This window comes from Eleutherodactylus coqui, chromosome 1, assembly GCF_035609145.1.
Source record: "Eleutherodactylus coqui strain aEleCoq1 chromosome 1, aEleCoq1.hap1, whole genome shotgun sequence".
Classification (NCBI taxonomy): domain Eukaryota; kingdom Metazoa; phylum Chordata; class Amphibia; order Anura; family Eleutherodactylidae; genus Eleutherodactylus; species Eleutherodactylus coqui.
In genome coordinates, this window is record NC_089837.1 from 221,919,263 (window position 1) to 221,946,378 (window position 27,116).

A 27,116-nucleotide genomic window follows, 5' to 3' on the forward strand; every position below is an offset into this window, starting at 1 on the left:
CTTGTATATCCTTTATCTTAGCCACATTCAAGATACATGCATTTCAAGTGGGAACCTGCTCAACACAACTTTCTTTTTTTACATAGATTATAAGAGTCAGACTTATAAAGAGAGTTGACTCTTAAAAGGAAAATTCTGAGCAGTGGACATGTTTTACCCAGCCAACAAATGTCACAGGTCCCAGCATTTAAAGTGGTCGAAGAGGAACACTTGAGGTGGTTATGTGCTAAAGCAAACACTATTTTTAACACTTGCTGCCCTAAAATAGTATTGGATCTTAATGTGGTCTATGTACTAAAGCAGCTGCATTCTTAGACAGTTAATACACTTGAATAGAACAGTTCTTAGCAATGGTCAGTGCCTTTCCACTATACTGTCATATTTAAAAGGCATTACTTTGGATATAAATACACAAAGGCAAATTTAAGAGTACAAATGCAGAAATTAAGGTTATTCTTACATTCAGTCTAGCCATTTCTCTTAATAACAGGCACCCCAGTGATCAGCTGATTCCCATGGCTCCATTTTCTAGAATTTTTTAACAGCTTTTCTATCCATAAATTGCCCTTGCAGCAGGAAATGAGGGTCAACCATGTGTTGAATGAAATGGTCGGGTCCTCAAGTTTGGGAGCTTCTCTTACATAGGAGCTTTCTGCTCTGATTTACAAAGAGGAGTCACAAGCAAATGACCACTCTATGGTATTTCTATGGTCTGTTTGGGTATATTTTCTTTGACAGTGCACAGACACATAACAACTTTAACCCTTTGCAATCCAATTTTAGATTCAAGGTTTCCTAGGGGGCTTTCTCTTTCTGCCATTATACAATGGCGCCATCTGCTGGCTAGAGCCAGTACTGCGGTATGTGACATGCTGGAGAGGCCCCTGACAACAGAATGGCCAGTAATATACAGTAAGAATACCCTGCCGGGCGTCTTCCGACATCAGAGCTGTACAGCCTTCAATCAAAATGTCTTCAGATGTCAGACAGTGGATTTGAAAGGGTTAAGATGAGAATTTACAGATAATAAAATGCATTTATTGAGAAATATTTAATTTTTCTGCAAGTAAAATTCCATTAAGGCATCAGGAGACCAGGCAGAGGTTTTGGATTAATATTTGCTCCCATAAAAAAGTAGCATCACTATGCAACTTTTTCTTCAACCTCAAGTCAGGAACTGTACTTCTTAGAGAAGTCAACTGAAGCAGTTCTAGACTATGAATTCCATTAAAAGTGGAGAAAAATGAAAGATCACTGATAGCAAATGAGGAACACCCTTGTTTCAAAGAATGCAACACACAGGTAGCCATCTAATACAAGCCCTTTTTATTAATGTTTCTTGAAGTGATACAAGTGACAAAACCATTTTTGATCCAGTAGTAGCTTCATTTGACATACAAATAGAAACCTACTGCTAGTAGTTGGAGAATGCACACTAGAAGACAATAAACTGGTAACCTCTTCTGGCACCAAAACATAAAAACGGAACTCGGCCAGAGCTCAATTCTTATGGCAAAGACCTTGTCTGAGGAATGTTGTTGGCTAGTTTTTCAAGGACTTGTCTGAATGAAACTACTTCTTTAAGTTCAATGAAACAAAAAACAACCAAGCCATCAGAATCAGATAAAACTTCATGCTATCTTTAAGAAAAAAATAACTAAAAACATATTTAAAAAACAAAGGGATTTTCTTGGACAAAATTTTGGATGACTTATCCTCATGTTAGGACATTGATATTTGATTGGAGAGTATCTGACTCTTGACAAATTGGCCTTTCAGCTGTCTGAAGGGACTGCGGCACTCGGGCACATGCTATGACCTCTTTTCCGTCTAAATGCGAATGAAGTGAATGTGATTTAGCTGCAATACTGGCATCATTGTTACAAAATGTGCAATGCTGTGCTTGGTATACAATGAAGAAACTGGAGTTTTCACCCAAACAATATGATCTCTTCAAATAGCTTGATTGGTGGGGGTTCCAGAAGGGAAAACCCCACTGAACTGATATAGATGATCTATCCTGAGGATGGGTTATCAGTATTATAATTTAAAGTTTATAGGTTTAACTCTTCCAGAACTGTTCTAACCCTTAATGCCACAGAACATAAGATTATGTCCTAGTTAATGCAAGAGGAAGTAAACTTACATCTTGTGGATGGCACGAGCTCAGAAGTGATCTCTCTTGTTATTTGTATAGCGCCAACTTATTCCGCAGCTTTTTTTTGGTAATTATTATTTATTACCCCCCACCAAGTTTTACCTACCTCAGAAGGGGTTTTACTCATTTTACCTACCTCAGAAGGATTAGTCAACCTTGAGCCGGCTACCTGAATCATGCAGGGATTGAACTTGCAATCTTCAGGTCGTAGGCGAGAGCTTACACTCTACACCACAGGAGGCTCTTAACCCTTTCCAGTCCAATGTCGGGCCTGCCCCGACATCATCATTTTCCTCCACAGCTCCGATGTCGGGGGAGGCCCGACACTGCAGTGCAGGAGTGGATCTGCACCCGATCGTCAGGCACATCGGGTGCAGATGCACTCCTTTACTGGTCGTCATCGAGGACCCTCGAGGAGAAGGCAGAAAGGGTTTTTAACCCTTTCTGCCCACTGCTTTACACATTACATAGCGCTCAATTAGCGCTATGCAATGCATAGATTCCGGCCGGCGATCATGTGACCGCCGGTGTTACCTGACCCCCGGCGGTCACATGAACGCCGAGCCGGGAGCCTGCACCGTGCAAGGACCTGCTTACCTGACCGGCGTCTTGTGCATTCTCCTTCTGTCTCCCGACCCGGCGATCATGTGACCGCCAGGTGTCACCTGACCCCAGCGGTCACATGATCGCCGAGCCGGGAGGCAGAAGGAGAATGCACAAGACGCCGGTCAGGTAAGCAGGTCCCTCCCTGCACCCTCCTGAACTCTGTCAGATCAGGAGGGTGCAGGGAAAATGTATTTTTTCTCACCCATTCTCCCAGCTCCAATTTATTTGGAGCTGGGGAGAATGGGTGAGAAAAAATAAATGGATTGGAAAGGGTTAAGTGATCAGTGGGAGCCAGCTGCAACAGCGGGAATTGGTAAGAACACTAATCCTTGCTGCTAACCCCTTACATGCTGTGATAAATGTAGATCACAACATCTAAAGTGTTTACAGAGGGAGCATGCTCCCTCTCTGATGTTATCAGCCTTCTGCAAAGTATCTGCCAATGGGTTGCCATGGTAAAAGGTATCTGCCAACACCAGACACAGGCATCCGGGTCTGCCATAGCCTATGATCACTGTTGTGAGCAATAATGCATTGCAGTACAGAAGTACTGCAATGCATTTTCATAGCGTTCAGTGTTTTTTACGTTCAAGCCCCCTACAGGGACATAAAAATCTTTAAAAAAATTGTTAAAATAACACTTAAACAAATTAATGGCCAACATATTTGGTATCATCTTATCCATAAATACATGTACAATAACTTGAATACACTATGTAAAGTGCACTGCAAAAAAACAACAAAAAAATGGAGGCAAAATGCTTATTTTCTTCATTTTGCCTCCCAAAAAAACTAAATAAAAATTATTTTAAAAATTCATATGTACTCTAAAATAGTACCAGTAAAAACTACAGCGTGTAATGCAAAAAACAAGCCCACACAGAGCTCTGTCCACTGAAAAAAAGTTAAGGGACTTTGAATGCAAGAATGTAAAATAAAATAATAATTTCCAAAAAAGAGTTTTTTGGAACAGCAGAAAAGCCTAAAAAATAATAATTTTTGATACATGATCATATCAACCCGCAGAAAATATTAATCATATCATTTATGCTGCAGGATTTGGGATGTGGGAAAAAAGCATACAAGGTCATTAAGTAATTAATAAATTACACGTGAATTTCATCTTTACTAACAATTTTACATGCCAGATATAAGGATGCCTGTTGTATAGATATTGATAGTATCTATGCAATATGTTGTGTAATACTGTATGTACTATACCTTATAGCATATTATAAATATACCCATTGTTATCTATTTTACGTATTTCCTGGTATGCTTATTTTCAGAGAGTGTTCGTTTGGGACCTGGATGAAACGATAATCATTTTTCATTCACTGCTTACTGGAACATTTGCACAAAAGTATGGGAAGGTAAGATACTATCTCTATGTACTAAATTTGCATAGTCTGGACTTAAGATAAAGAATAGAAATAAGAAGGGAAAGGTGGGAGAACATGATTTGAAGACTAAGAATAGGGCATTTCGCAACATCAGGTCTAATTATTGTGAGCAATGTCGCATTGCAACCTAAAGTGACTGCAACATGACATTCACAGAAAATCCAACTTAGCTGGATTTTGGTTGCAGGTCTCGACTTTTTCGCCATAAAGTTCAATGTACGTAGCACTCAACTGTGACTTTCCTGCGACTTGGCTGTTTTATAACAGCAAAATTGTGGCTCTGAAACAGTTGCGTGAGAACAAGAAGGACCACACGCTGTGTTCTGCAGGAGAGCGCTGATAACATTGTATCAGCCATCAGCCCCATTGCAGAATTTATTCAGAGAACAGCTGGTGGTCTGTTCCCTGAATACAGCTCCAGGTGGCTCACACGCTAATAATTGGTACTAATAGGCATTAGTACCAAGTAGTAGTTTATGCAAAATGATCGCTCAAGAGCCATCTTTTGAGCAATCATCTTTGCATGTAAATGCACCTTAAGGCCTCGTTCAGACGAGCGTGTATTTGTGTGCGCGTATGTGTGCACATAACCACACATTTATTAGAACCATTGGTTCCCAACGGTGTGTTTACATGTCCGTCTTTTACAGGTGTGAAAATTTGCACACCTGCAAAAGATAGGAAATCCATGAATCGGGAAATTACGTGCTACACCTAAATATTCCCCGCGGGAGTCCACTCATCGCTGAACACTGTGACAGTAGGGAGTAAAAGAATCCTCTGTCACAGCTGTGGCAGAGGATCGCCATTTTCTCCCATTGCTTTTAAAGGGGCCGCCACTGCAATGGGATGCCGGCAACCACTGCAATGATTTTTGGGGAAGGGCTTTAAATATAAGCCCTTCCCTGAAAAATCATTCCTAGCTTGTGTAACAAAATAAAAAATATATATACTCACTTCTCCGGCACCGTGAGGGCTCAGCGTGTCTAGCCACTTGCTGGCCCAGCATTGTACTGAAGCTCTTTAAGCAGGCGGGGATTTTAAATTCTGAAAGGACTGCATCAGATTGGCTGAGCACTCAGCCAATTACAGGCAGTGCTCAGCCATGCATTGAATGACAGCTGAGCAATGCCTGTGATTGGTCACAGAGCTTAGTCATTCATTGAATTCAATGAATGGCTGAACGTTGCCTGTGATTGACTGACCGCTCAGCAAATCAGACACAGTCGTTTCAGGAGGCGAGAATTTTAAATCCCTGCCTGCTGAAAGGGCTTCAGAGCAGTGTCAGGGACAAAGCGGCTAGATGCGCCAAACCCGACATCGGCGGAGAGGTGAGTGTATATATATATTTTTTATTTTTACACAAGCTAGGCATGATTTTCCAGGAAGGGCTTATATTTCAAGCCATTCCCCGAAAATCATTGTGGTTGGTGCCTGCAGCCCATTGCTTCTAATGCGGCCGCTTTGAACGCAACGGGCATGGAGCTTCGTTCACATGTTTTTTTGCACATCCATGCAGCGCTGCTTTTTGGGCACCACGAATGCGTGCAAAACAATGCTTGTGTGAACGAGGCCTTAAGCGGCGCATTCTAATGAACATTTACCATTTACTTGTATAGTACAATACCACTGCTAAGAAAACTGATGTATGTCCTATTTTTGTGCGATTCTTTTTCAAGAATTGACCATTATTTTCTATGGGAGCGTGAAAAAAACACAGAAAAAAGTTATCATGTCATTTTTGCTGCAATATGTATGCTGTGAAAACAAGACCACACTCTCAAAGATGTCGTAATGGAGTACTTTTCCATCTCACTTCAACTTTTCTAGTAAATTATGTGGTACATTAAATGGTACCATTGAAAAATATAACATATCTTGCAAAAAATAAGTCCTCATGTGGGTATGTAAGCGGAAAAATAAAAAAAGCTAGAATTTTTTTTGAAGAAGTAGAGGAAAAAACGAAAATGAAAAAAATGTCCGTGTGCTTAAGGGGTTATATAAAGCTCTTCTGCCATGACCGGACCATTTCATTGCATTTAAAGCAATGCGCTGCAGGCGAGCCCGGGATGAATTGTCGGGAAGGGCTTAAATATATAAGCCCTTCCCTGCAATTCATCCTAAAATGTGTAAAAATAAAATATATATATATACTCACCTTCTCCCGGCAGCCGGAGCTCCGCGCGGCCGTCCTGCAGTGGGTGTGAAGGGAGTGTGAGTCAGACCTGCCCCCTGATTGGCTCAGCGCTGAGCCAATCAGAGGCATGTCTCACTCACACCCATTCATGAATTCATGAATGGATGTGAGTCAGACCTGCCCCTGATTGGCTCAGCGCTGAGAGGCAGCAGTCACTCACCCATTCATGAATTCATGAATGGGTGTGTGAGTGAAACCTGCCTCTGATTGGTCAGGGCTGTGACCAATCAGAGGCAGATCATTCAGCAGGCGGGGATTTTAAAGCCCCGCCGGCTGAATAGTGCCGAGAAGCAGTTCAGGAGAACTGACAGCGGCCGCGGCTGGACTCCGGCTGCAGCGGAAAGGTGAGTATACAATTTTTTTTAATTTTAACACATTTTAGGATGAATTGCAGGGAAGGGCTTATATATTTAAGCCCTTCCCGACAATTCACCCCGCGCACGCCGGCAGCCCATTGCTTTCAATGGAGCGGCTGTATTGCCGACTCCATTGAATTCAATGGGCAAACATCGTTCTTCTCTGTCACAGCTGTTACTGCTGTGGCAGAGAAGAATGATTTGTCTTCTATATGTTCTCAATGGGGTCGGCGCTGCTGCCGCCGGCCCCGTTGAGCGCATATAGAGAAGAGAACAGGAATCGCAGATCGCAGATAGGTGCGATCTGCGATTTCTGTTCTATAATTTATCGGACGAGCGCATAAAAAGCGCTCATGTGTCCGATACCATTGCAAAGCAATGGTTTTATAAAATTGCCGGACGCATGCGCATGCGCAAATCGCGGCTAAAAACGCCCGTCTGACTAAGGCCTCAGAGTTTTTAAATGCTTGTAAAAATCACCGCTATATTCAAGGATTTCTCACAGGGTTTTATACAAGTGTTTTGGAAGGCTTTTCTTGATTTTGTAACACTTTAATTGTGCAGAGTTTCTTTGCGGGTGTTTTTCAAGCCCTACATATAGGCATGTCTATGGGAAAGAAATACCATACCCAGAGCATGCTGTATTTTAATGTCACTGACGAAGAAAATGCTGCAAAAACACATTAAACAAAACACTTTGTATGCAGACCTTAGCATTCGATATAAACTCCAATCCCTACTCGACCCTTGAGCTATATACTTAACTACCAGCACTATAAGGGTACTTTCACACAGCACGGAATCGCTGCAAGCATTCTGCAACGGAAAGCCCACCCCAAGTGGTCAAATCTGCAGCTAAGGGTGCTGTCTAGAGATGAGCGAACGTACTCGGTAAGGGCGATTTCGCAATCGAGCACCGCGATTTTCGAGTACTTCACTACTCGGGTGAAAAGTACTCGGATGCGCTGTGGGTGAGCGGGGGGTTGCAGCGGGGAGTGGGGGGAGAGGGAGAGAGAGAGGGCTCCCCCCCTGTTCCCTGCTGCTACCCCCAACTCCCCTCTGCAACCCCCCGCCCCACAGCACACCCGAGTACTTTTCACCCGAGTAGTGAAGTACTCGAAAATCGCGGTGCTCGATTGCGAAATCGCCCTTACCGAGTACGTTCGCTCATCTCTAGTGCTGTCACATGCGGCAAAACATTCTGCCATGTGGAAAAATCTGCAGTAAAATCCACGTGTCCAACATGTAAGAATTTGACACAGATTTGGAAATTGTTAAATTCCTAATCCATGTCAAAATCTGCATGTTAGAGATACAGATTTTGGTGTGGATTTCCGCAGCAGAATATTTTGCTGCATGCTGCAGTATACTCTACCATGTGTGCAAGCACTTTAAATAAGCTTCCACATAGGGCAGGCCTGGGAAGCATGGATGCTTTCACCATGTGTGAAAGCATCCTAAATAGGCTCCCATATATGGCAGCCTTTGGTTGCTGTCATGGCAATTGATCAGCACCCCATGTGTGAGGGGGGTTGATCAACTGAGAGATGACTCTTACCTCGGTCTAACGAGTTACTATTGACAGTGTTACAAGTGGCTGCCGGTTGTATAACACAGTCGGCAGCCGCCACATGTGTAGTGGGCTAAACACTTGAGTCTAGTCCATACTCTCCTGTGCGCATCAAGTACATGTATGTCACATGTCGCTAAAGGGTTTAAGCATTCTTCCTTCTCTTTAAAGTCAATTTTACAGTTTACATACATATGTACAGAAATTACTTATAAATTCCAAGAACTTTATAAATTCGTTGGCCCATATTAAAGGGGTTATCTGATTTTGTCAAAAAAATTTAAACAGCTGCCATTTGTGCACAACCAAAAACAGAAGACAAACCTTACCTCACATTTTTTTTATTCAATAGTTTTTATCTACATTTTCAGGGTTTTAACACTAAAGTTTAATATACTGAGCTGTAGGACAACATTATCAGTTATGAACAGCTATAAACCCCGAAGTATATCTTTCAGTTCTTCAATCGAGTCCTATTTAAAAAAAAGTATAATTCCAGAAATGTAGAGGAACGCGATCTTTTCTCCTTAGGGAGAGCACCTAGAAGGTGAGTGAGGAGTCTTATAAGACCATTCATGCACCTCTGGGTAATATGCAAATAAGAGAGATGGACCAATACCTCTGCAGCACCACCTATGGGAAAACTGCCTTCAAATAGGTGGTACTGCACAGGTATTGTTCCATCTCCCTTATTTGTGAAAATGTATAGAATCTGGTAAAAGGATAATTAAAATTCAAATAACATTTTAACAAACTTACCAGGTAGAACAAGTATTAGACATATATAAATGTAACTCCTAATGATATCCATAGCTACGATGAGAAAATCATGAAATTGTATAACGTGATACTTTGATACCAGCAAACTTTTTTTCATATACCTACGTCTGGTTGATGCAATAACCTCTCCCATATTAGAAATTTCTGTGCTTTTCCAATGTTTAACAAGGTCAAATTTTTTGCACCCCAAAATTCTGAATTTAGATGGGATTATGTATGATCCTAAATTTAATAAGGCTAACAATGTAAACTTCTAGATTGTGTGACCCACCAGAGAGGGCAGTAGCACAAACATAGTGTCCCAATATTGTTGGGGGGAAGGGCAGCTCCACAATGTATGCAGAAGTGAACCTCTGTTGCCACTGTTTCTCCAGCAACCATCCAAGCAATTGAGATATATTTGAGCTAAACATGACAGCATGTAGTACCATCTCAGTATGGTCTTCATGAGTGTCTTAATATGTCAGCTATATTTAAGTGCTTTATGGCTTAAATATAGCCTGTTTCCATTCCTTATTACTGAATGTATGTTTTAGATCTCTTTCCCATACCTTTCGTGGATGTCTTATAGAAATGTGAACTGTTATGAATTAAAGTATATATAGGTTTCAGTCCATTGGTACCTTTGGTGAAAATTTGGAATATATTTGGCTTGCTTTTAAATAATGTGGGTTTACGCAGAATCAAAAAATGTAGTGTTTGCATATGCTTATACATTTTTCCTGAGTTCAATGAGTATTTGGATCAAATTTGTACAAATAGGACAAGGGATTCTCCATGTATGATATGTGTAAAATTAGACATACCCCACTAACACCATTTCAATAAATTTAAATAAGGGGGAAGTGCTCTGGTGTCTCACAGGGCTATGGAATAGTTTCCATATTTTTTAAAGATATGGAAGTCAACAGGGAAATGGAGGAAGGTAATGGCAGTTCCCATAAAGACATCATTAATTTAGTGGAGACAGGACAGCAAGCTAATGTTCAATGTGCATCCAATGTTTCTGGGTTTCACACCTCCGCCAGGGTGCTATTTATGAGTTATGTGTGGCTGTATAATAATCGTAGTTATTGGGTAGGCCTAGCCCACCCCCCACCCCCACCCGTTCGTCTTTAGAGGGTATATGTTGGCTATGTGGGGTTTGTGTTGTGCCCAAATAAATTGTGATAAAGTATTGCTTGCTTCTATAAAGAATCTTTGTGGAAGTTCAATCTGGAGGGTGCGGAAAATATATAATAATTTTTGTAATAAAAGCATTTTGAAGCTAGTTCTTTTCCCCAACCATGATATTTCAAATCTCAATAGTCTTTGGGATTCTTCTTGTAAAATTTGTAGCATAGTTTCAAAGTTATGTGGATGTCCTGGGAGGAATATTGTTGCTTGATTATAGTGTTCAGCTAACATTAGTGATATTGCCACATGGTCTGACTATGTAATCACTTCGATACTTGTTTTTTGGGAAAGAGTAAGTACATTCCTATCCATTATAAACATCGACACTGTTTCTTGGATTCCTCTGAATTTGATATTATTACAGCGACACCTATCCTTTCCGCTACCTTGCTTTTAAGGCGATCAACTTTGGATTCCAAGGTGTCATTCACATTGATGAAGTTGTTACGTGATGATGCCATTTTTGTTTCAACATGGTTGATTATTTTCTCCGCCTCCACTATGACTAAATTAAGAGGTTGAATAAGATTAGCAAAATTGGATTGGAGAGATGTTTGTAACTTTTTCAACATGGCTTTCATTGATGTGTCAGTAACAGATATGTTGTTTACTGTTATAGTGTCGAGAATGTTTGCCTCAGCTGGTCATACAGTCCCAATAGTTGTTTACTCACCCCTTCTCTAGATTGCCCCTCAGCAGTATCCATCCTCTGTTTCTGTTTTGCTGGGCTTGCAGGGGGAGATGAGACTAGAGGCGTAACTTGAAGCTTCTGGGCCCCAATGCAAAACCTGTAACAGGGCCCCGAACTATAATGCTTTATTCATAGTACTGGGCTCCCTATATGGGGAAGAGAGGCCTTATGTGCCCCCTAAGGCTCCTGGGCCCGGGTGCAACCACATCCCCTGCATCCTCTATAGTTACGCCAGTGGATGAGACCATGTCTGCCATGTGGCCAGAGAGATGATGATCATCATCTGTCTTTTGATTGCCGGATTTCCCTCTGGTTTTGCAACCGAATGCACAAGGCTTTGCTTGGTCGCTTTGTTTGTAGATGGTCAGGAGCTGTAGTGCTATTTTGCTCCCTCACTAAGCAGGAGCTCAGGGGAATGCTCCGATCTTTTAGACACTGTGGAACTTTCCTGGGAACTTCCGGACGCGCCATCTTGGTCCCTCAATGGGGAATGAGACAAGTAAAGATTTATATGCGTCTCCATTCTGGACAGCATTTGCCTCTCTCTCTGCAGCATCCTGGAGACTTCAGCCATAGGTAGGATCTAATTGGCAATGATTTTGATGCTCTAAAAGTGACTTTAGAGCCTTGGTGAAGCAGGAGCTCTATGAACAGGCAGTCATGGCTTTTCGCAGCCTAGCTTCGCCCCTTCACCTCGAATTTCTAACGCCTAGCCAGCTCCTACTCACCCAATGGTAACTGCTATAGCCAATCAGTGATCACAGTGTGCCACACTTCTGCCATAATGGTTCTCATCTCACAGCGGAAATGGCAGTAGTAGGGCATGTGAACCCTGCAACCTCTAATTGTGTTGGTTTGTAAACAAAGAATGCAAGGACCCCCAAAGTTGTAGCGCTTGGTTGCCAGAAAAATGAGGGTTGAATATTCTTTTTCTTGTGCATAAACAGCAGTTGTTTTTATGTTTTTTCCCAAAGCACACTGGCTCTTAGTAGAAGTAGAGGTTTTTCCTAACGCAGATTTAAAAATGTGCCAGATTTATTAAGATGTGTGCAGCTCTTAATTAATTTGCTGCAAATCAACCCAACTGCCCTCTAAATTATATTGGCAAAAAAAAAAACGTAGTCTAAGGCCTCATGTCCACGGGCAAAAGAAGAATTAAAATCTGCAGCGGATTTGAACTCTTCTCCTGCCCCCGGATCCGCATCCCATAGGGATGCATTGACCACCCGCAGGTAGATAAATACCCGCGGATGGTCAATAAAAGTGAATTAAAAAAAATGGAGCATGTAAAAAAACGCGACATGCTCCATTTTCGTGCGGGTCTCCCACGGGGACGGCTCCAGCGGGCTTCTATTGAGGCCTATGGAAGCCGTCCGGATCCGCGGGAGACCTAAAATAAGAATAACTTACCCGTAGAGGGCCGAGCACGTCTTCTCTTCCTCACGGCTAGATCTTTCTTGCTTTGGCTCGGCGGATGTGCCCGGCGCATGCGCGCGTAGAATCCGTAGCGGGCCTGATTTTCCCCGTGGACATGAGGCCTAAGTCAATCTAAGCGCTGCGGAATAAGTTGGCGCTATACAAATAAAGATTATTATATTATCTAGGCAGATGTATTAATTATTTTTAATGGTCACGACTTACAGCCTATATTATAGCCCAAAGATGCATTCAAAATTTTGAAGGCGTCAGAGTTGATACCTTTAGTGTTAGCTGCTCATTCAGTGTCTGCATAGAGTTCGTTCTGATAATTAGCACTCTGTGGCTTATAAGCCTACTTCTGAAAAACAAGCTTCAGCTGTATTATAGGAGCTTAGCTCATGTTGATGTACACTATGGGAGAACACTATGATTTCTTTACATATAAAAATCACTCCCATTCCTGTAAAATACCCTTAAAATGCGAATTAGGAGTTGCATGTTTACCCAAAAGTCACAAGCTGCTAAACTTTATTTCCATGTCCTGGTTATCCAGCTAGAAAAGCCTTGTCAGTTTTGACAAACCCTACAAATGACACTTTATCCACTGACATCTATGCTATGATGGAATGCCTGGAAGCACTGTTCTTGGCATGGTGAATGTGGTATGTTCCTGGAATGATGGCCATCAGTTCTCCAGAGACACTCTTCTACGAGGCCTGCAGTGTTAGACACCTGCTGTTTTTGCTTGGTGTGTCTGTGTATAATTTAACTCTTTGTTTTCCACTGTTGCAATTTTTATTGTGCACTAGTAAGAGTAACACCCACATTTATGTGTCCATTAAACGGGCCACAGCCCAAGCCCGAATTCTAAGCATTCGTCCATATCACACATGCATAAATGTAGCTATGATATGCTCATGTAAAACTGGCCTAAAGCTACAGCCACACGATGGCTTTGCCCACCCTACAAAGATCACAGTGTCACTTTTTGACTTTGCATGTAATGACTGTCAAACTGGTCACATTGCGCAAAGTGACCACATCATAGACTCCAATGCAAGTCATTTGTGATTGCAACTTGCCTTTTTACAACCAAATCACAAGTTTAAAGCAGTCACATGACAGCAAGTCACACACAAATCACAAAACAATTTTTGGGCTGTGCGACTTGCCTGTCACACAACCAAAGTTGCTGTGTAGTCCTACAGTAGCCTAACATACTTACTGTTCTTAAAGGGGTTGTCTGGGGGATTAAATAGTAAAAAACACAGTACACACAGTACTATGAATTGATTCCCAAATACCTTCTACTATTTCTAATTGCTCATTTTTGCTAGGAGCAATGGTTTGGTGAATTAAAATTGCCATGTCACATAATTAAACAAAGAACCAATCCTACACCTGCGGCATTATGCTTAAAGGGGTTGTCATTAGAAAAAAAAATTCTATATTTACCTATTCCTTCACAGGCCGTCTTCCTTTTCTTCCTGTTACGTAGCGTCCATTTGCTACATTTCACTTCCTGCAGGGCAATGTAAGCTACATCACTAGTGACATAGCATTCACTGCCTAGCAGGAAATGCCGAATTCTTGGCATCCTGTTTAGCGGACTATTTTTTCAACCACATATGCACGGTGTCTCGCTGCGATTGATCATATAGGTGTTCAAATCTGGTAAAGAAACTGCCTGGGGGGGGAGGGAAGTATTAGAGATGAGCGAGCATACTCGCTAAGGACAAATACTCAAGTGAGTATTGTCCTTTTTCGAGTACCTGCCCGCTCGTGAGAAAAGATTCGGGTGCCGGCGGGGGTGAGCGGTGTGTTGCGGGAGTGAGTAGGAGGGAGCGGGGGGAAGAGACAGAGAGTTCCCCCCCCCCATTCCCCCCGCTGGCACCCGAATCTTTTCTCACGAGCGGGCAGGTACTCGAAAAGGACAATACTCGCTCGAGTATTTGTCCTTAGCGAGTATGCTTGCTCATCTGTAGTAAGTATAGAACTTTTTTTTCTCTAATGACAGAACCCCTTAAAAGACAGAGTGTTGAATATGTACCTAATCTATCCTCTCTCCTCTGCCTATCATTCCTTGCTTGTGAAACCAGCCTGGTAAAGAGATGAAGAGTATAATATATGACTTTCTTGAAGTTCATACCAGTGTACTGTTATAAAATACAACATATTTACTAAGAGGTGCAAGCCTCTTAAAAAATTTGGTGCATCTTTTGGCAGAAAAGCAAATCTGCACCACGTATGAGCAGGGGTAGATTTGTGGCAAAATTTACTCAAAGCAGACTATAACGGCACAAACATCTTGGGTCTGCAGCCACTCCACAGGCGTCAAGTGACTGATCTCCATACAGTAGAAAAGAAGGATAAAATAGGTCAGCATTTCCTAATAGTAGAAATCTATAGGTGCATGTTAAACCATGGCTGCAATGTGGTTAGAGTATTTATTATAGGTATGTATACTTCTGATAGTTAATGTATTTTGAGTGCTTTTGACGTTTTTTTGTTTCGACCTCCATACAGTGTCTGCTAACGCAATACACTATCTGATACATGATACTCTCTGCTGCTGGCTTACCCTGTGAAACATTTGCAACATGGAATTCCACTGTTAGGCATGTTACAGATGAGACAGTTGGGTAGTGGCCCGGACTGTTGCTGCACCGGTATTATTATATCTTGTCACCACCTGGAAGCCTGGGGGATTGACAGGGCTTGGATAAGGGAACGCCCCTAGCTCCCGATTGGTTGAATGCAGTAAGGTCCTAGCAGCCACGTGTGTGGTGATTTTTGCCTGGGCTGGAGGGTTAGGGGTAGGGATTAGTTTTCCTGATAGCCTTACATTATTAGCTGTAAATGCTGAAGCCTTTACAGCTATAAATATAAGCCAAATAGGAAAACTAACCCTAACCCTCCACCAAGGGAACAAAATCAATGTACACGCTGCAGCTGTCTCTGCGCTCCCTGAGTGGTCCATGTGCCCACTTTTTTGCAGCAGCTGTGCAAGCTGTCAGCTCTGTCCCACACGGCAATTGCCCCGGTCACTCACTGATGGGGTTGGCTGTCCCTTTGCTGGCGCCGCCACTCCTGGTCTTGGCGCGGTCCTCCTGCTGTCTCAGAATGGCACTTGGGGGATTCAACAGGCCGCCGCTCCCAGCCTTGCCCGTCACCTCCTCTGCTCCCAGGGTTGCTGCTGTCTTCCTGCCATCTCAGAATGGTAGCGGCTGGTGTCCTCTGGCGCCTCTAGCTCTGCCCACACCGCCGTTCCCTGCCTCACCGCTGTCCTCCTGCTGTGTCAGTACAGCACTTGGAGGATTACACATGCCCCCAGCCTATCAGAAGCTGGGGGCGGTAGTGACAGGGTACAATAATACCTGCTGCACCTTCACCAGACGAGAAGGGGCCTTGGTGTGAATGCCTAAAGTATGAGCACAGTTTGCTGGCCTTTTCCAGCACTGAATGTCAACCTGGGTAATTGATTAGGAAGCGCAGGAACTACCAGGTTCATCACATGAGCTAGGCAAGGTATGTGTGTGAGATTGCCAAGGTAAATGGCTGCTTAGCAGTATGGCTTCAGATTGTGCGTGGTCAGCTACATGCCAGCCTGGACCTGCAGAGCCATTAACAGCTCTTTGGTCATGTGGCTTTGCTCTCCTAGACATTTGAGTTTTATCATATTTTATAACTTATCAGTTAACTCTGTAGTTTACAGAAAATCTCTGCTAGTTGCGTAGTGGCCAGTTTATACATACCGATTATCATTGAAAAAATCATTATAATAACCGAAATCACTACATCTAAATGCGAGCCATCGTGCACTTTTGTTTGTTTTTTGTTCGTCGTTCAGTTTCGGCCAGCATAAAAATTATTGGTGGCTCGTTCCTCTCTAATTATGTTTAACAACTCCCCACTCAGTGTTTCACATAAAACGATCTGCCTGTCTAAACAGGCTGCATGAGCACGACCGATTGCAAATGAGTTAGCAGTAACGTCACTCGCTCGTTCAAATGAGAATTGGCTCATTTAAAGGGGCATAAGGCCCATTTTCATTTTATATTAACAAAAAAGTTCTGCCAATTATATAAGCCGCAATCCATGGGAGACACAATATATAAGAACAGAAGGCTACAAAGTATAACTTGTATATTTGTACATTGTCCCTGTTTGGCGCAGCGTAATTGAATTCCCCAAACCCCTACTGCTAGCTGCGTAATAATTTGTGTAACCCAATTCAATTATGTAATTGAGTAACCCAATTCAATTTTGATAAAACCAGGGACGACTTTATCGCTGGATTGATCAAAATGAGCAACACTAATGGCTACTATTTTTTTAGATACATACAACTTTTTGATCGCTTTTATTCAATCTGTTTTGAAGACGTGATGACCAAAAAATGTAATTCTGACATTGTTTTTTCTTTCAATGTTAAGCATAAAAAATAGGAAGATTTTCTTTAAATGTGCGTGTGTGTGTGTGTGTGTGTGTGTATATATATATATTTTTTTTTTTTTAAAGCTGGTAAGCCAGATGGAGAAACCTCCCTTCTGCTGACAGCTTACATACTATAGTCAGGACTGACACAGCATGTAAGATGGTAAGCTGTCAAATAGCCATGATTGGAGTTAGCTCCGACCATGGCTGTTTGAGGTGAGTGTCAGCTGTTTTAAACATGCACATCACAGAGGAGGAAAGGGGGTAAGAGCACTCCATCAGAAGCATTGCTTTTAGAGGCACAACAGATTCCATAGTGTGAATACAGCTCTATAATACAGAGCTGTAGGACTCTATGGGCCACCATACAAGCTCTAGGCATAAAGCCCTAAATACATTTATGTATATGTTGTGAGAAAATAAAATATCATATTTATAATTCCAGCTGGCCCCATATTGGAGATGTACAATCGGGTACATTCATCATACCCAGTCTGAATTCTATCTGTTCCACTCCAAATCGGTTCCAGTTTTTGCTGTAAATCCAGATAGATCAGCCCTGTGACAGAAATGCCATGTGCTACAGAATGTGAGACTGAAAGAAACAGAGGATTAGTATTGTTCAGTAAAGTTTGGACTTGCAAAACTAATACTAGTGTAATGGCTGGCAGGGAATGTGCGGCAATAGCATCATAATCTACAGCTTATATGCAACATATATGTTTTTAGTTACTACTGGCACAAGCTAAATAGCATGGATTCAAGAAATAATATCTATAGAAAGTCGGAATTGACTATAGCAACCAATCAGATTCTCGCTTTCTTTTTTCAGGGCAGGTTGAAAATTAATTAAATGATTTAACTCCTCGACACTTAGAATTTTTTATAAATGAGGCCCTAAAGAACTGCCTCCTTCTTTCCACTCTTCAGCTTAGACTTTGAAGACAATAGGTTTTGGGAAGCGCAGAGCTTAGGCTTCCAAGAACTTGGCTCCCTCTACTTTTTTGACTCACTTTTAGTTGAATACCTACATGTCAACCAAAAATGAAGGAAACTAGGATAGAAAAGACCCTCATCCTTAAATTTTTGTTCTTCATGTGGCTCTTTAAGAACTCTACCTTCTTCTAAATCTGGATTAGGGTATGGTCACACGTTGTGGAAATGCAGAAAAACTACAGGTTAGAATTACAAAGCAGTTACAGTAGAATATCCACAGCATTTCCTTTTCCTCTGCATGTGAAAAAGATTTGCTTTAATCCCATTCACTTTAATATTAAAGATGTTTCTATTGTTGTTTTTCCACAGCGTTTCAGCAACATGTGAATGCACCCTGAGGCTACATTTACACAGGCAATAATCTAGCACGAGTTTTGTGCGTTGCAAGTGCAGCGTCCGAGGAGCGTGCCTCAGCCTAGGAAACAGTGGGGTAGAGTTTGGGCCCTGTCACGGTGGCTCTACCATCTCCCATCTGGAGGGTAACCGGTGACACGTCCAAGGGGCCGAGGGCAGGCTATTAAACAGGGGAACCCAATGAGGGATTACCTTAGTCCTTTGTGTCACGTATGACGCCACCATTCCAACCTCTGTGGTAAATCCAGTTGTTGGTAATAAAGAGTCCACACACAGGGATTTAACTTTCTGAGCCAAACCGGAAATAGTCGGTGAAACTCGTGTACTTGAAAATAACTTGGTTACAATCGAACAATACATGCCAGCAGTAGAACAGTGCAAAAACTCAAGACAGTGTCAGAGGGAGGATTCACAGGAGGTCAGGAGAAACCACAGTCCTGTTATCTGTAGGTCCTGATCCCGGCGACACTCTTCTCTTCTTTAACTCTCTACCGGTCAACACTCATATTTAGGAAAAGGTATGCTGCATGGTGACTCCTCACTCGCTCTCTCTCTCTCTCTCTTAGTATTGAAGGAACACTCTGGCATCTCCTAGGTACAGCAGGCTCTAGATTCCTTTCAGCCACCTCCATTCTAGGCCACACGGGGCTGAAGGTGCCTGTGTGGTCCTCTTGTAGCACTTCCAACACTTCTCTCTCTTGCAAGCCCAGAACAGAAATCCCTTGTACACACCTTGCAAACACATACATCAAGCATGGTCAGGTGACCACCAACTCACAACATAAAACGATACATTTCCAGACAGATATCTCACATACCAGACAGTTAACCCCTTCAGTGCTGCAGCTATGCAATACACATCAATCATGCAACACAGAAGACACTGACAATACCATAGACAAATACATGCACACTATGATGGAGGGGCTCCATTGTTCTGGGCCACTACACGAGATGAAAAAAACTTGCATGAATATGAACTCCATTGTTTTAACTGGACTTATTAACATGAGCAATTTTTTTCTCCTGCTGTGAGAATAAAAAACACAGCATGTTCAATCTTTTGGCGTTCGCTCGAAACGCCTCGCTCATTATTTCCAATGGAACCTTGAAATACATTGTATGGCTCTCACATGCCATGTGGTGTGCATATGAGTGTATTGTGATGTTTCCCATTGAAATCAATGGAAAACACTTGTGACATGCGTGAGGATCCCAATTTACCAGAAGCGATGCAAGACACTTTTGAATGGAAGATACCTCGCATTGGCGTGAAAAATGCACATTAGCAAACGTGTGTTTCTCGGCCCGATGTCACGCTTGCCCATGTGATTGCAGCCTTAGGCCTTATGTCCACGGGGAAAATGAGGCCCGCCGCGGATTCTTCATGCAGAATACCACAGCGGGTCCCTCCTTTCCTGCAGACATGAGGCTAAAAAGAAGAATTTACTTACCTGTCTAGACGCTGTGGACCTACCCTCCGTCGCAGCCGGATCTTTTTTCTTCGACCCGGCAGATGTGCTTGGCACACCGGCAGCGTGCCGCGCGCATGCGCCGGGCACTCCATTTTTCTTTTGAACTCCTGCTCTCCCGCGCGGAGAGCAGAAATTCAGGCGCGGGTGTGCCGTGAATCCGGACAGCTTCCATAGGCTCCAACAGAAGCCTGCGGGAGCCGTCCCCGCGGGAGACCCATACGAAAATGGAGCATGCCGCGTTTTTTTTCCCGCACACGCAATCCGCGCCTCAAGGGGAAAATGACATCCGCAGGTATTTAACTACCTGTGGGTGTCCAATGCATCCCTATGGGGCGCAGATCACGCGTGCAGGAAAAACGCTGCGGATTTTAAATTATATTTTTACTGTGGACATGAGGCCTCAAGCTCTTTTTTTAGTGTATTTCATGTTTCATATATCCAGGCTTCAGAAATAAGCATCTGATGACTGAGTAAGGCTGGTGTCATTGATGATCTAGTTTTCTATATGACAGAACTAGCGGTTCTTAGCATATGTTATTTGACTTTAGGAAAGCTTGAATTAATCCAAATGAGGCACTGCGGTAAAAGTCAGAGCCGTGCACAGTGCTTCATCTGTTATTTGGGTTAAAGTAAAGCATGACTAAGCACCTCATTCATGTTCAATATTAATAGCATAAACCACAATATAACAGCTTCGATTTGGCTCACTGATCATAGTTTTTCCTTAATATGTGTGGGTTACCTACATTCTGCAGTGACCCCACTACAAGCTGTTGTAATGCTTGCCCTATAACAGTGATCCTAAATCAAATTTTATCTACCCCATTAGCCTTCATTGGTGTAATCTGCAGTAACAAGATGCGGTACGGGTGGCCTAATGGTCACCGAACATGTCAGTGGGGAAATGTCAAGGTGATGTACAACCAAGCACTGCACATAATATGATGATGGTGTGAACAGCACCACATGTGAGCGCCCCGATTATCATATTGTACATATCTGTACATTATATGTACTGTATTGTACATGATCTGTACATGAAATCCCCTATTGCCTGTGTTCCCCACCCCCTGCACCTCCTGTACCACCCTCAACCCATTTGTGTCTAACCTAATGTACCTTATATTGTAATTGTTGTATTGTTTTGCATTTATCCATGCCTGAAAGCGCTGCGGAATAAGTTGGCGCTATACAAATAAAGATTATTATTATTATTATATTGTAATATGGGGCCCCCTCTGCTCTTCAGTCAGAAATTCACTTAGCCTATAATAGTCCAGCGGAGTGATTTTTCTTTAGAACCAGTGCAGATGATTATATGGACATAAGATCACATTTATTGGTGCTGTGCCAGTATTCTGGCAGAAGTTGCATCTTTTGGCCCAAATCATTTTAGACAAATGTACTATTAATTTGCGCTCAAAAGAGCAGATGTTACACCCCTCACTCTATTTTTAAAAGGTATATAGAAAATGGGTGGGGTTTGAGGGCGGCGAGGGTTTTAGACAGATTTAGGAATTGAGACTTTTTAAAAAGTTGCAACATTTGTCACAATCTCAGTCCACTAGTTGAGTGGAATAAACAGTGACTTCACATCTCTAGACATATTTAAGGCCTGTGAGACAGGGGCGTAATGCATGCTCAAAACGCAGAAAATAGAACCAATTCCTTTCACTAGGTTCGTTCACATACGTGTCTTTTGTGTGCATAATTCGGTTGCAAAAAAAAAAAATACATAGAATGCTCAATTTTCCTGTGCATTTGCAAAGGGAAAGAACACAAATTGAAATCCATAAACGAATTGGCCGTGCCCTATCTTTTCCCGCACACAGTTTTTATATATGCGGAAAAAGAGAGGGCAGCACCTATCGTTCTGCTTTTTTTTTTTACTGCGCACAGTAGCGCAAAATTTAAATGGTAAAAAATAAACTTTTGACTGGTTCATGCGCAAAGACACATCGTAGCGGTGAGCGTATTTGCGCATCACGCCCATCTGAATAATCCCTAAAAGCCGCACCTGCAATGCCCATTCAGCCAAAAATGCAAGCGGCACAAATGTGCTTGCTAATACGCATTCACTCGTGTGACATAGGCCAAGGATGCAACAAATGTATCAACAACGTGCAACATTTGATACATTTGTCACATTTTAAACTGGAAAAGGGAAGAAAAGTAGGCCAGATAATGGAGCCGAAAATGATCCTGATGATAACATCCCCATCCCCAATAGGTGGGCATTTAGAGTTTGGTATACGTTTTTTGCTTGCTTTATACTACTGTGCAAATGAACCAGCTGTTGCGGACATAAAATCCCAAGTATGGCAGGGATCCAGAACCTGGAAGTTGCCTTGTACAGTATACATCTTGGGCATCTTAAGAATCTAGTCTTCATACAGCGAGAATGAATGTCCATCATTTCTAATGGTTCCATATTAATGTAAAGACCGTAGCGTTGACTGTGATGACACCATAAGGCTTCCACACGTCTATTTTTAAATATCTACTGGAGTGACAAATTTTCGCACTGGTATGTGACCCATTGTGACCTGCCATTGATGATGCTTATTGCAGATGTCATGTCATGAGTTGTATCATTCAGGATTAGACAGGTTTTTTGGAGATATCTCGCCAGGTAATGTTAAAGGGATGACAGTCCAAATCTAAAAGGAAGTTCTTTAGTGTTTTCTTAAAATACACACTTAAGGGTTGTTCACACAGTGGGATCACAGCAGAATTTTCAGCGGTCTCAATAAACCATGTGAAAATGCGCGGCTTCTGCCTCAGTCTTTATTATAGATCTGCATGTGTATTTTGCCCCGTCTATACGCAAAATCCGCATGTGGGATTTCAATGTTGAAATGCCGCGATTCTGCCGTGCACCCTAACACAGCTTGGACTCTATTAGATTACAGACAAGTAGAGTCTGAAAGATATGTGTATTTTATTTAACAATATAAGACATGTTTTTAATGGATTTAAAGTGCTGATTTTAAAGGGGTTTTGTCATTTAAAAAACAAACTATACTTACCGATTCCTCCTGAGACAGTTTTCTTACCGCATCTTCTTTTCACCGATCTTCTCCTGTCTCCTGCAGTCCTCTGGGTCACCTAACCTTTAGCTGGCTGGATCTGGCTTTCTTCCTCCTGCAGGTCAGTGTAGGCTATGTCACTAGTGACGTAGAGCTCACTGCCTAGCAGGAAACGCTGAATGCTATCCCGGGCTATTGTTGAGACAGCTTAGGCTTGCTGTCATGTGACATTAGCATAGGAGCACTCGTGGAGATACAGCATGAATGGGTTGACTGCAGGAGCCAGGAGAATATTGGTGAGAAGAAGATGCGGTAAGAAGACTGCTGGGGAAGGAATAGGTAAGTATTCATATTTTTTTTTATGACAGAACCCCTAAAAGGATATCCGGATTTTCAAGGCAGTTTGATGTTGCTGTTCATTTATAAGTGTTGGAATTTCCCTTTTTCCGAAACCACATGTGTGGTGTAGTATTTTGATCTATATGGTAAATTGTAACAGTCAGCTCCAACGGTGATAATAATGTGACTCATAAAGTAACCTGGAATTGGAAACCAAAGTAGTTGTGAATAACACTGATTTGTAGAGCAGATGCTTTAGGATAAGTTGTATGACAGTAGGAAAACATAGCTGCTTCCTACCCCTCTCATCCTTTGTAGGAGATATAGTATAAATCCAATCATCTGGCACGCAGGGATTTTTACTATATCTCCTATGGTGTTTTAAGACTGAGGTATTCTCTTCCTGCGGGTTCTTCCTCCTGACGCTCCCACTATGGATTAGGGATCTGTGTATTGGACATAACTTAAGGCCACCTTGGACTGGTGGTGTGGATGCCTGTCACCCAATGGGTGTTCCACACCAGGTGAGTCCCATCCTTTCCTAACTCTCATTCATCTATTGTTCCTCTTGTTCATTGGTTGTCGTCTGGTGTTGCTTAGCTTCATTCAAGTGAATGAAACCGAGCTGTAATAACAGGTACAGCCCATGGACAAGAGTGGTGTTGGTAGAAAGCAGCCATGACTGTGCTGATCTTATCTAACCCCACTAAGGAGGTTTTACACTGTGTTTTAAGAAAAAATGCTGTTTACTACAGTGTTTTTCTCAACTTTTTTATTAAAAAACACTAGATCATATGTCAACTATACAGTAATGGGAACTCATAAAATGTGTTATCAATATTGACTTTTTGTGCTGTTTTTCCTCACTTTGGGTCCACAGCATTTCTTTAGGCAGTTTGTCATAGGAAAAAGAATCATGTTTGTATAAAGAATTGTCAACCAAAAAAAACATTAAAAATGTCATTAAATACTCTGTGTGAATGAAGCCAAAAGGTTTTAAAAAAATAATGAAAATAATGATTGCTGACTAGAGATGAGCAAGTATACTCGCTAAAGACAATTGCTCGAGCGAGCATTGCCTTTAGCGAGTATCTCCCCGCTCGAGAGGAAAGGCTCGAGTGCCGGCAGCGGGGGAGCGGTGAGTAGCGGCAGCCAGCAGGAGGGAGTGGGGGGGGGGGGGGGGGAGAGAGGGAGAGAGAGATCTCCCCTCCGTTCCTCCCCGCTCTCCCCCGCAGCTCCCTGCCCGCTGCCGGCACCCGAACCTTCCGTCTCGAGCGGGGGAGATACTCGCTAAAGGCAATGCTTGCTCGAGCAATTGCCTTTAGCGAGTATACTCGCTCATCTATATTGCTGACTGTTAAGGTTTTTTCACACAGTAAAGTTTTCTTTCTTACCACAATTAGGGCTCCCACCCACTGGCGAGGGCAATAGTGCGTTTTTAAAATCGCTGCGATATCGCAGTGAACAAGTTGCGATTTTTGTGCGATTGCGCTGCGATTTTTCCTTTATTAAAATCGCATCGCAAAGCTCTATGTATTGTGACTGTCCTGCGATTTTTTATCACAGCGTTTTTGACACTTTAAACTCAATTATAGAGAAAAGAATCGCAACGCATTCGCGGAATGCGATTCTGTGATGTGCGATGCGATTTTTAGCCAACCATTGACTTGCATAAGCGAGGGAAAAATCAGACATCGCACAAATATAGGGCAGTCGCAATCGATAAAAAATCGCACCCGCGCTGCGCAAAAAAAATCGCAAATGCGCATAGCCACATTACAACTCATTTGTTTCAAACTTGAAATTTTTAGCGCTCTATCGCAGCGCTAAAAAAATCGCAGATCGCTAACGCAAGTGGGTGGGAGCCCTTACCATGAAGCCGTGTCTAAATGCTGATTTGCTGTGATTTAACAAAATAAAATGCAGTATTTTCATGCAGTTTAGCAGTAATAAATACAACTTGGCTGCACTGTCTGAATCCACCCTAAGGCCTCGGTCACACGACCGGTTTTTGGTCCGATCTGCAGATCTATCGACCAAATGCATCCCAATGGGATCGGTCACATGTCCGCTTTTTATGCGGATGTGCGATCAATTATAGGACACAACGATTCGCAAAACGCGCCTATCTGCGTTCTGCGATTCCTTGTGTTCTATATATGCGCTCAATGGGGCCGGCGGCAGCAGCGCCGACCCCATTGAGAACATATACTTAAAGATCATTCTCCTCTGCCACAGCTGTAACAGCTGTGTTCAATACAGCCGACCCCATTGAGAACATATACTACAAAGATCGTTCTCCTCTGCCACAGCTGTTACAGCTGTGGCAGAGAAGAACGATGTTCACCCATTGAATTCAATGGAGCCGGTAATAAAGCCGGCTCCATTGAAAGCAATGGGCTGCCGGCGAGCGCGGAATGAATTTTCGGGAAGGGCTTAAAAATATAAGCCCTTCCCTGAAAAACATCCTAAAATGTGTAAAAATAAAAAAAATATATATACTCACCTTTTCCCTGCAGACGGAGTTTAGTCGCGGCCGGCCGGCAGTTCTCCTGAACTGCTCTGTGTAGTATTCAGCAGGCGGGGATTTAAAATCCCTGCCTGCTGAATGGGCTGCCTCTGATTGGTCATAGCCCTCAGCAATCAGAGGCAGCTCCCACTCACCCATTCATGAATTTGTGAATGGGTGAGTAAGTGCTGCCTCTGATTGGCTGAGCACAGGGACCAATCAGAGGCAGCGCTCAGCTATTGAATAACTATTGAAGGGCTATTTAAGCCCTTCCCGAAAATTCATCCCGCGCTCGCCGGCAGCCCATTGCGTTCAATGGGCGAACATCGTTCTCCTCTGCCACAGCTGTGGCAGAGGATAGCGGGCAGTGTGGGGCGGTTTCACTGAAAACGCTGCTAGGTGCAGCTTTTTCAGCGAATCGTCGGCCCGGGTCACGCGATTTGCGGATGCACATCCGTTATGCGATCCGCAAATCGCGGGAAAAAACGCCCCTGTGACCGAGGCCTAAGGGTGACTACCCACTACAGTTTTTTTTCACTTCGAAATTCGCAGCGTTTCTTTTTTGCAGGGGTCTATGGGACTTGTAATGTTAAAATCGCGATCACACAAAATCTCAATTTACCGCCAAATCGCGATTTTGTGCGACCCCGATTTTAACATTAACAAGTCCCATAGACCTCTGCAGAAAAAAAAAACGCTGCGAATTTCGCAGTGAAAAAAAACTGTAGTTGGTAGTCACCCTTAGGGTGCCTACCCACTTGCGATTTTTTTTCCTGTGATGTTTTGCGTTTTTTCTCAAGAGCAATTAGTATTGAATGTGTTCTTGTCCATCTGGGTTTTTTTTTACTTTTCGTGGGGTTTTTTCACATAGGAACTGTCAGTTGCATATGTGTCCTTATTTTTCTCTTAATGCACCCATGATTGTCAATGGAGGGCTGCAAAAAACGCACAAAAAATGCGCGAAAACACCGCGTTTTCACACGCAAAAATCGGCAACGCAAGTGGGTAGGCGCCCTTAGAGTGCCTTGCAATAAAATTGTACGATTTTTGTACGATGCAAGAGTGAGTGAAAACGCAGAATTATGAAACAAATGATTTTCAATAAATTTCTTCCCATTAGCGATGTTTTCACTGGTGTAATGTTAAGTGTAAAAAAAATCGCAGCATGCTCTATCTCTCTGCGTTTTGCTTTTTCTTAAATCTCCCATGTTTCCCTATGGAGCCTCCTTTTTTATCACATCGCAAAGCACGAAATAGTGATTTTCGTGCAATGTGTTTTTAAATTTGAAATTCCTATTGTCTTTCTCGCAAGAAAATCGCAACAAATTCTTGGGAAAAAACCTGCAGGAAAAATCACAAGTGACAGCAATGTCTTTGCAAAAAAAGCTCAAAAATCGTGTGAACAACAATGCAATTTTGTAGCGCTTTTTTTTGCAAAAACACAGCTGCTGCTTGCGACTTTCTCACACGATTTTGGTCCGATTCTTTAGCGCGAATGTCAATAGGACTTTCTAATGTTAAAACCGCATTGCATGAAAATCGCAAGTTCATGCGTTGCAATGCGATAAAAAGAGATTTAAAAAGTCTCAAAATGCAGAAAGATAGGATATTGCAAATGTGA

The 27,116-nt window shown here is 42.6% G+C and overlaps 1 protein-coding gene across 16 annotated transcripts in view; it reads left to right on the top strand.

Moving 5' to 3' along the window:
• The window catches only part of EYA4 (EYA transcriptional coactivator and phosphatase 4), a 294,629-nt gene that overhangs the window by 236,908 nt on the left and 30,605 nt on the right, over positions 1 to 27,116 (top strand). For all 16 annotated transcript variants that reach the window (XM_066605631.1, XM_066605656.1, XM_066605638.1 and 13 more), the window contains one exon: positions 4,054 to 4,137. In XM_066605631.1, the coding sequence (XP_066461728.1) occupies positions 4,054 to 4,137 (84 nt within the window). The remainder of the gene's footprint in view (positions 1 to 4,053; positions 4,138 to 27,116) is intronic.